The sequence below is a fragment of the Lynx rufus genome, unplaced genomic scaffold, assembly GCF_022079265.1.
Source record: "Lynx rufus isolate CCGP_SWC_20201006 ecotype Redwood Valley unplaced genomic scaffold, mLynRuf1.p SCAF_6, whole genome shotgun sequence".
NCBI classification, from domain to species: Eukaryota; Metazoa; Chordata; class Mammalia; order Carnivora; family Felidae; genus Lynx; species Lynx rufus.
The window spans coordinates 102496615-102507107 of NW_025814878.1; the positions used below are offsets into that span (position 1 = coordinate 102496615).

The window sequence follows — 10493 nt, forward strand, 5'->3', positions numbered from 1 at the left end:
GGCAGCAGAGGTAAACGGAAGAGGTCAGAATTATCTAAACTTGGAAACTTAGATGAGGGGCCCCTGCAGGGCTGAACCTTGGACCTCTGGGGCGGGGCGCTGCTGAGCCAGCACTGGAGGCGGAGTTAAGAGGACAGTCCAGAGGGGTCACTGTCGTGCGCTGGCCTCTCTCAGACGGGGTGATGCACGGGTTCCGCTAGTGTAGGCAAAACAAGGAAACAGGAGTCAGTTGCCACTGCGGGAGCTGAGAGGAACTGAATGCCTAGGAAGGGAAGGGACGTCTCTTCTCCCTCCTCCAGCCTTGCAGGCTTTCTCTCTAGCGCCCCCTCGTGACAGAGCCTCACAGGGAGTCACTGGCAAAGCAGAGATGTGATTTGCAGAGTCCCTGCCCCAGTGGCTGGAAGAAACAAGCCCAAGGGTGGTTTGGAGATCAGCAGCTATAGCTGAATAACTGGCACACGAGGGATTCTGAGTATAGCGGTTCCTGCATCATTTGCACAGGGCTCGGTAGCCCCGTGGAGAGGACCGCAGATTAGAAGGGAAGGACTGTCACAGGACTAAAAGGCACGGCCTAAGGAACATAGTCAGTGATACTGATAGTGTCCTGTGGTGACAGATAGGAGCTACACTGTTGCTGTGCACAGCACAGCAGAGAAACTTGGCTGAATCACAGGGTTGCACACCTGAAACTAATGTAACATTGCACGTCAACTACACTCAAATAAAAAAAAGAAACGAGAAGAAAAGCAAGGACCGGAATAAATATTAGTGATTACTCAGTAGATGTTGGTCGAATTAATTCATTTCCTGTGTAATGTTGTGTAAGCCATTGAATCTCTTGTGGCTTCAGTTTGTTCATTGCTGAGGATCTCTGGTCTTTAAAAGTACGTGTCTTACGTTTGACTCTAGAAGATGCACTCTGATTTGGGATAACTGAGGATAGTAAAGATTCCATACAACTGTTTATGGAACCTTTACTTATTTAACTTCCCTTTGCCTTACTTTCCACATCTGTAAAAATGGGAGTATAATACACTCTTCCTTATAAAGTTATTTAGAGATTTAAAGTAGCTTGCAGAGGGCTTAAGGTGGAGCCTAGAGCAGGGTGCAGAGTAGATAAGTATTTGCTAGTGTCGCTGTGCTCATAAACCGTGTCATTGAGATGATCAGGCAGTACAGAAATGAAGAAGTTGTGGTTCCTGTCCTCCTACTGCTCACAAGCTAGAGAAGAGAGAGAGGATATGAAAACAGTAATTGCAGTTCAGAATAGAACAGAGCTTAGTATGTAACAGACGTTCCAAACTGAAGAATAGGGAGGGGGAGATGCGTGCTCCTTGGGAATGTGGTCAAATTGATGAGGCTGAGCTTTTCCTGCCCTCCCTCATCGTTGCCCTCACTCAGCACAGCTCTCTAGGGGACCCTGAACATCACGGGCATCAACATGAAGGTGAAAGTCCAGAGTAGCTGAACTGGGGTGGCCGGTGGGGGGGGAGGTTTTCTGAGTGGGAGGATCCCAGGGTCAGCAGTCTGACGACCTCTCTAAAAAGAAAGCGAGGCAAGGAGTCAGAAGTCAGTGCCTTAGGAGAGAGGCTACTCTTTATTGTTCCCACTCTAGCCCCCGAGGGCTCGAGGCAAGAACGGCTAATGTGTGGACCCCAACGTACAGTGCAATAAAGGGGGCCCTGTTAAAAAAAAAGTACTCAGAATTTCCAGATGGTGACAGCACAGCATTAAACCAAGAACAGGCCCCTCTGAGTTCGAGGCCCCGTGTAACTACACAGGTCACCCTCAGCGAAGACCACCTTATCCTTATCTGTGAATGCATGCAAATGAGCAAAAGGTGGGTCTCAATGAATTAGAAGAGGAGGTGATCTTTCTCGAGCACTCAGTATGAGCCAGGTACCCCTCTAAACGTTTTGTGTGTGTTAACTAATTTGTTATTCCAGGATAGGTTCTATTATTATCTTCCTTTGAGAGATAAAGAAATTGGGGCTCAGAGAGGCTAAGTAAGTAGTCCAAGGCCACACAGCTATTAAGTAGTGGAGTAAAAATTGCAGATGCATTCAGCTGGGATCGAGAGCCCACGCTTTAACCACTGTGCGACCGTTTCAGCACGAACTCCGCTTTCCCAGAACGCCCATCCACGGCCCCCACGTGTGGCAGACTCCGGACAGAATAAAAATCACCATTCGTTCACTCCCGCTCAAGATGTGTTCATTCGAGAACCTGCCTATCCATTCCCACATCTAACTTAAACTCCTTATGCTTTTTATTCTCTCCTAAAAATACGGGTGCTTATGTAAAACAGAGCAGGTAACAGGAAACAGTTTATAGCTCCATCAGTCAGACTTAACCACTGATCACATTTTGGTACCTGTACTTCTAAGTAATCACACACATTTCTCCAAATGCATGATACTGCACTTCTTAAAAATTTTATTTTATACCGCACTTTATTTTCAAAAAAAAAAAATGTTTAATCTTTATTTTTGAGAGAGGGGGGTACAAGCGGAGGAGGGGCAGAGCGAGAGGGAGACACAGAATCTGAAGCAGGCTCCAAGCTCTGAGCTGTCAGCACAGAGCCCAACGTGGGGCTTGAACTCGCGGACCGTGAGATTATGACCTGAGCCAAAGTCGGATGCTTAACCGACTGCGCCACTCAGGCGCCCCTGCAGCATCATTTTTTTTTTTTTTTTTTATTTTTGGGACAGAGAGAGACAGAGCATGAACGGGGGAGGGGCAGAGAGAGAGGGAGACACAGAATCGGAAACAGGCTCCAGGCTCTGAGCCATCAGCCCAGAGCCTGACGCGGGGCTCGAACTCCCGGACCGCGAGATCGTGACCTGGCTGAAGTCGGACGCTTAACCGACTGCGCCACCCAGGCGCCCCCCTGCAGCATCATTTTTAATGGCTGTCCGGAATGGCCCTGTATTTACGTATGATGATGTATTTCTCCATTTAGATATTGGCGGACATTTGTGTTCTGTACCATTTTTTTTTTTTTTTTTTACCGTTGCATTCTTTTTTTTACTATTAGTTCCATGATCATACACGGGTAGCTGAATCTTGGTATACGTACATGATTGTTTCCTAAGGAAACATCGCTAGAAGCAGAATGGCGAGGTCAAAGGGCAAATTGTATTTACTTAAGAAATAAATAAGCTTAGATAAGATGACAAGGAGGCAGCGCTTGTCAGCTTGTGTCACAGACACTTTGCTGATGGCCCCCTGTGATGCCTGTTGGGTTTCCTCCCAGCCCACATGGTAGGTCAAGCCGCTTAACTCCTTCTCAGTGATTTGCTTAGCCCGCTCACGCCATCTCTGTCCTGTCGCCTGTGTTGTAGATTGTGGCCAAGAAATACCGCAACTACGATTTCCCGGCTGAGATGACAGGCCTGTGGCGGTACCTCAAGAACGCCTATGCCCGGGATGAGTTCACCAACACCTGTGCGGCAGACAAGGAGATCGAGTCGGCCTACGCGGATGTTGCCAAGCGCCTCAGCCGGTCCTGAGCTCGGCCACCTTGCCCCACCGCTCCAGCAGAAGGACTCCGCTTCTCCCAAAGGACTCCGGCCTCACACACTCCTCTTCCGCGTTGCCTCGGGGACACTCCTTTTTGTAGCCGGCCGCCTCTTGCTGGCCTCATGGAACCCCGGCCTGCTGTCTCTTAGGAAGGTCAGCGCCGACCCCATCTGATCGTGCAGGAATCTGCAAGCAGAAATGATAGAAATAGTCAAGCTCTCAACCTTTGGGCCGGGCCTGGGTTCCGTGCATCTGGGGTCAGTGTTGGAGAACCCACGTAAGGGACCGTCACTGCCCCCTCCGCCAATATCAGAACCTCTCCTCGGCTGCATCAGGAAAACGTGCGACACTGTGCCCTCTTCCGCCCTCCTCTTTGTTGGGAACTCCACGGCCAAGGACAGATGCCATCGTAGTTCTTAGTAGAAACAGATCCGCTGCGTTTGGGGGAGATGGAGAGAGTGAACGGAGGACAGGCGGGCTGGGGATTGGGCCCGTGACAGACACACCTGCAGTCCCTCACAGCGTCTTGACACCTGCCGTCCCACTGGGCGCTGAAGACCAGATTGGAAAACCACTTCAGACGTAGTCTCCGTTTGCCGCCGTGCTGAGGGCATTGCGATGCCCTCGTGTATCTGGCTGACACCAGCCTCTGTTTTTACACTGTCCAGGCCTTTCGAGGAAGGGAAGTTGGCATGCAGTTGCAAAGCAGAGTAACTGGGAAGGGCCAGAGGAGGAGCGTCAATGCCAAAAGGACCACGGGGTCTGCCAGCCATGGATTTTGCTTGCTTTAGGGGTAGTTGTTTTGGTGGAGATTACGTTTGATCATGAGTGAATTTCAGTCTTGGAGAAAGCAGATGGGGGGGGGGGCGGTTGGGTGAAGACGTTCTTCATGAGGTTCCATGTTCCCTGGCAATCTTTCAGATAGGTCTTCTCTCTTATGATCTCCCTAAGTCTTGAACTGCTGATGTTATATATCACTGCGAACCCTATAACAAAAAAACCAAGAATTGGCCAAACATGACTTTCCAGGTCCTTCAAGTTGCTCCTGGATGTGGGTCTTGGGTCTGCTAGCTGGGCGCTCCTGGCTGAGTCGGCTGCAGCCTCCATCGGGTGATGGGTCCATTTGGGAGGTGGCATGGTCATGGAACACCTTAGGAAGAAAGTCCGTGGGCTTTTCTGACTGGGAAACCATGTGGTTTGAACTTGAAGAAAAATATGTGCCCCATCTGGGCTAATTTTCCTGCCATCTGACTCACCTGCCAGATGAAAAAGGATATTTTTTAGTTGGTATTTCTCTCCTTGGTCATTCTCCTTGAGTGTCACCTCCTTCAAAGCTCACCTGGCTTGAGCCTGGGGACCCGGGCAGAGGAAACTCAGGAAAATGAGCTAACCATCGGCCCCCTATCCTGGTGAACACCCTATGAGAAAAGCCACCTGCCACAGGATCAGGCTTCCAAGTGCTAGAAAGCCTCGGGACCTGGCTCGTTGCTCAGGAAGGGTGGCGGGACAGCATGGGGCCTTTCCGTGAAGACATCCGTGCATCTTCAACCCGGCAGGCCCCAGACCCACCTGCCTCCAGGGAGCTCTGGAGAACAAAGGTGGCACACAGATCTGAGCATTGGGGAGGAAACGGGCCCCCTTAGCCCACTGAGGAAGAGGAAATTTCTCAGTAGGACATTTTATTAGCCTGAGAGCTTTGCAAGGGCAGGAGGAGTCGATTCATTTCCACCCCTAAAGGAACCTTCCCTGGGACTCCCCGGGAACTTAGTCCCGAGACATGTTTAAAAAGGAGAATGCTGAGGAAATGGCCCCTTTTACTCTACAGTAAAGCCCCAGACTGGTCTCTTGGGAGATGAAGTCTTGAATGATCCCAGGAGACTTTGAATTAGTGTAAATCCTGTTGTCCCCAGAAACCCCTCCCTGAGTTGACCAACACAGGCATGATGACCTAAGAGGCAGTTTACTTTCCAGATACCCACAGTGGTGCTGTTCTTGAAGCAGGTAGGTGTTAGCATGGCCAGCGCGACAGAGAAAACAGGCCGCCCGGGGAGGATGGCTCCCCACACGAGTTGTCGGATACTAGTGACTGATTTGATTGTCAGAATTCAGCGTTGGCGAGTCTTTAAAAACAAGCCAAACCAAATCAACATGGTTGTTTCTAGATATTCCTTCTGTGGCTGACTTAGTTTTACATAAATATTAAGGCACGAGTTTGGGGGGGCAGTTACGTGATCGCTTATAACCATTTAACACAGGGGGCAGAGTTATAGATGGAAAGCACTTCTGAGTACTTGATTCAGGAATATCTTTTTTCTTTCAACAGTAGATTACTATATAATACGACTATTGACTGAGAGCTTTAATGTCTTATGACCAGATTTATTAGAATATTTTTAAGTAACAATAATATTATCTTCTGATTATTTTTTTCCAAAAGAGATTTGCCTCCAGATTCTTCAGCCTCCCTAAAGAATCTTGGCCATAACCTTGTTATATACATGGCAAATCATCTTCCAACATCCATATGGTGAGGTCCTTAGGTGTCTCCAGAACCAACTCAGGAAGTATTCAAGGCTTGCAGTGTAGACTCCAGAGTTTTAAGAGGAGGTCACCCTTGTCACTGGTCTCGAATGAATACTGATCCTTCAGAAAACATTTCATTGGCATTTGAAAAGGTTTGGGATGAGATCCTATTTTGTTTGGGATTTATTTTTCTTCTTTGGTTTCCGTGTCACTGTTTTATTTGATTTTTATGGGATAGCATGGTGGGAGGCAGAGGCAGAAAGAAGAACCCAACTTAGAATAACTGTGTAGAATTTACCCATCTGTCAGGCCGGGCTGCCTCTCAGGATGGCCCAGAGAGAAGGTATTGGATAAGATTTTAATAACTTTATAAGATGGGCTAGATAATGGTTCCTTCTATTGTGTGTCTTTATCCCCTGATAAGGGAATTCAGATGCCTGACAACTCAGAATCACAGGCTGTGAAAAGTGAAAACCACTTTTATTTGGTCATACAATCTCGGACGGTTTCAGCTTCCCAGGAAATGCCACTGTTTTTGGTGTTCACATGCCCCGCTGGTGGGGCCAGCAAGGATCTTGGCCTTTTCGTTAGAAAAAAGCCTTCACCAAGAGTGAAGTTTCCTGAGCTGCACATGCTAGCATTTATCAAATGAAACAACGGAAGCTCTTCACGACATCTGTGCCCTCTGGCCACTCTGCAGGCAGACGCCGCCAGCATCTTAGAATTGTTGCAAAATGGATGATGCCTGGAACGGACCCTGCAGAGCTCAGAATCCCAGGAGGCTTAGGCAAATAGAATTTAAAAAAGGGACAGAGTCAGGAGGGTGTGTTAGTAAGAGTTTTCCGTGGTGAGAAACCATTGAGGTCTGTGTCTAAACATCAGTTGGTTTAGAGGCAGCAGGAGATGTAGTTGACCCACCGCTATTGCCAGTGGCCAGGAGCCTTTTTGATAGCAGAGTGAATCAAGATGCCAGTGTCTCTGTCCTTGGAAAGATGAAGCAGCATTAAGTCATTAGTAAAACTAAGTTCCTTGATTCCTAAGGGATCACTTCGTCGTTTTTGATATGCCATTGAAAAGAATTGTAAGTGTTAGAGAAAGAACTATGCGTGTGGAACATCTGGAGCTGAACGTCTTTGGGCTTGGAGCCCTTTCTGCAAACAAGACCATTGTCTTCTATCCGGCGCTTTTTAGCATTCAAACCAAGGAACGTGTGCCCCCTTCATGAATGCCTGTTCCTCGACCTTTGCCAATATTCTTCTCGCAGCTTAGTTTCAGATGCTTTCCTTTCATCATTCGGTATGATCCAAAGTGTGCATAATTTTGTCTAATGTTACCTGAGGAATTAGATCCAATGTTCCCCTTACCAACCAAAAATAAAATGGAAGATTGCTTCATTATAGGGTTTGGGCTAATCTGTGTTTCGCTAAAAGCAATCTGTTTTTTTTTTTTTTGAAAACCATAGTTTTAAGGATCCAATTATCTAAGGTATTTTATGTATAGTTAGAGATTTCATATTATCGATTATGCCTATACTTAAAATATATAATATCCGGCGGACGTTTGAATTTGTCTTCCTTTCCTGATTTCCTGTTTTTCCCATTTGGAAAGCTGGGGTGTAGCTAATTTAGCAAAAGATGCCTAGCTTTTATAGAAGGACAAAATTTCATTTTAGAAAGACACTCCAAATGATGGTCACTTGATTTTCTCAAGACCTTTAACTGTGGTGATAAAGTACTAAGACATGCTTTCAAGCCTTAATAAATATAAGTTGCCTTTTAATGAAGATATTGTTGGATGTTTTCTTCATGAATCTGAAGCAGTTAGAAATTTGTTTTCCAGTCTTGATTGGTATTGGCTGATTCAAATAAAGTTGGTTTATTTTCAAATACTACAAACACGATCCTCAGACTGCTTATTTGAGGTGGGGATTTCCTATGCTGTTCTAAATGAGAAGCGTGAAATACCCTTTTTTTTTTTTTTTCCAAATAAGGGTTATTCTGTTTTCCCATTATAAAAGAGAATATGTTCATTATTCTTAAAAATAAAAAGCAAATAAAAAGAGGAAGAGGGGAAGGAAAAGCAAGAAGTTTGTGACCCAGTCATCCAAAAATCAATTTTTATTTTAGCAAGAATGAATTCGATTCTATTCTATAGAACGTGGGCTGGGTCAAGAAATACACTGACGTTTCTTCATGTTTCTCACTTCAGTTGCCGATCTGTAGGGTCACACTTGGGGGTAGGCAAACAGTGACAATCCAGATATGATTTAAGGAGTACTTTAAAATACTGGTCCACCTGCACCCAAAATTCTCTCTTGTCCCCCCCGCTCCCCGCCCCCCCGCCGGTTACCTAGCCCTGTCAGGGTTCATGGCCCTAATTTCTACCCCTAGAACATCACTGACTCTAGATTAGGGTCCCCAGAGTCTTTAGTAAGTTTTACCTGAAGCCAGCATGAACACCCAACGGGACCTCTGTGAGCATTCAGTTTCCTGAGTCTTTCCTGCTCTGTCAGAATAGCCTCTCCTCACCTTGGAAGGGAGGTAACACCCAACTCAAGGAACTCCCATCAGAGGTGGCCTGTCGCTCAGAGTAGGTGTGGTTGATGCTGTCGATGGTGTCCCTTCCTCCTGACCATCCCTTGGCTTCCTCAGGTAGAGCTCTGATTGGGTCCGGGGCCTTCCTCCCCACTCCTTCCTACTCCCTACCTTCATAGGACTCAGGTAGACGTGGTTCCAACCCCAGTTCCAGGGGGTGAATCATGAAGGGTCTGATCCTGTCCTTCCGGCTGTGGTTGACTTCAGAGTGGGTTCTTGACCAAGTTCCACCCAGTATTGTGAAAGGAGATTTGTTCAGGAACTTCTGAGAAAGATCTCCTTGGTCTGAAGAAGTGACTCCCTAAGTCACTGCCTCTGAGGCTGCTCCTGGATGCGGGCGTGAGGCCTGGAAATGCTGCCACCCAGGGAGACCATGAGGGGTGTGCTTCAGGCAATACACCACATTCTCTCCAAGAATGGAGGGAGCCTGCCTCCTAGAATGCACCACTGAGCTGCTGAATCAGCCAACCCTGCTACTGGCTCTCACTCTTCATTTCCTGTTCCATAATGCATCCTAGAGCATTGAAGGGTGTTTGTATGTTTGTTATTACAGGCAGCCAAAGGCATCTTAACTGGTGTCTTAGCCAAGTTTGTTGTTGTTGTTGCTGTTCTTGTTTGTTTTTTAAGTGTTTGTTTATTTTGAGAGAGAGAGAGAGGCGAGACAGGGAGAGAGGGAGAGAGAAAGAGAATCCCAAGCAGGCTCTGGACTGTCAGCACAGAGCTCATCGCAGGGCTTGGTCTCAGGAATGGTGAGAACGTGACCTGAGCTGAGATCAAGAGTTGGACGCTTAACTGACCAAGCCACCCAAGTGCCCCACCGCTGTTTTTAAGAGTCAGTTTGGTCATCAGAGTGCCCAGCCAGGAGGTGTTCCGTGTTCCCGTTGTTGGCTCCATAGGCTGACCAAGAGCTGAGAGCACGGGAGACTTCGTTTCTCTGCATCTTGGTTTCCTTAATTGCGCAGTGATGAAACCAAGGGGCACATGAGTGGCAGTGCCTGTGCCTGGCATTAAGGAGAACAGAGTCCTGTTCCAGAGAACCTGCCAAGAAAGTGCCCTTGGGGGACAAGAGTGTCTCATTGTACTTACAAGTGTCATGAGCCGTGTCTCTTTCATGTTTATGTCTACTAGCTAAGATCCCCAGAATCCCCAATAAGTTTTACCTTGTAGGAAAAGAACTGGGGTATCAGACTGGAGGAGGGTCAGAGTTGAAAACAGCAGGTCCGACTTGTAATCCTAAATCCATCACTACATTAACTCTGTGAACTTTCTGGGCCCATTTCCCCAAGAGGGTTATGAAAGTTCCTTATTTTAAGGTGATGAGATCCTTGATGAAGAGTGCTTATAGGTAATAAAGGGTTATTTCAAGTGAAAAGACATTTCAACCAATTGGAACTATCAATCTATTAGAAGGTCTCATTGTGATCCTCCTTAATGGAAGAAGCTGATCACCAGAAAAGACTTGGGTATTTGGAACTGGTGGATTGTTGTTGTTGTTTTTTTTTAATGTTTATTTATTTTTGGGGTGGGGGAAGGAGGAGCAGAGAGAGGGGAGGACAGAGGATCTGAAGCAGGCTCTGTGCTGACAGCAGAGAGCCCAGTGCAGGGCTCGAACTCAAGAACCGTGAGATCATGACCTGAGCAGAAGTCAGACGCTCAACTGACTGAGTCACCCAGGAGCCCCCTTTTCTTTTCTTCCCTTCCCTTTCCTTCCCTTCCCTTTCCTTCCCTTCCCTTTTCTACGTTGATTTATATTTGAGAGAGAGAGAGAGAGAGAGAGAGACAGAACAGGGGAGGGGCAGAGAGAGAGGGAGACACAGAATCAGAAGCAGGCTCCAGCTCTGAGCTGTCAGCACA

General features: G+C 47.2%; 1 protein-coding gene across 2 annotated transcripts in view; it reads left to right on the top strand.

Annotated features, from left to right (window-relative positions):
- Positions 1-7940, top strand: part of CLIC5 (chloride intracellular channel 5) — a 106119-nt gene extending 98179 nt beyond the window's left edge. Inside the window, exons 6-7 of one of the 2 annotated variants that reach the window (XR_006966074.1) lie at positions 3345-5523; positions 6470-7940. Coding sequence is in view for 1 of the 2 variants with exons in the window: in XM_047101439.1 (XP_046957395.1) it covers positions 3345-3512 (168 nt within the window). In the remaining variant the exon portion in view is untranslated. Of the gene's footprint in view, positions 1-3344 lie in introns of both variants that reach the window. The other variant, XM_047101439.1, reaches the window with a different exon arrangement.
- The last annotated feature ends 2553 nt before the right edge of the window (positions 7941-10493 follow it).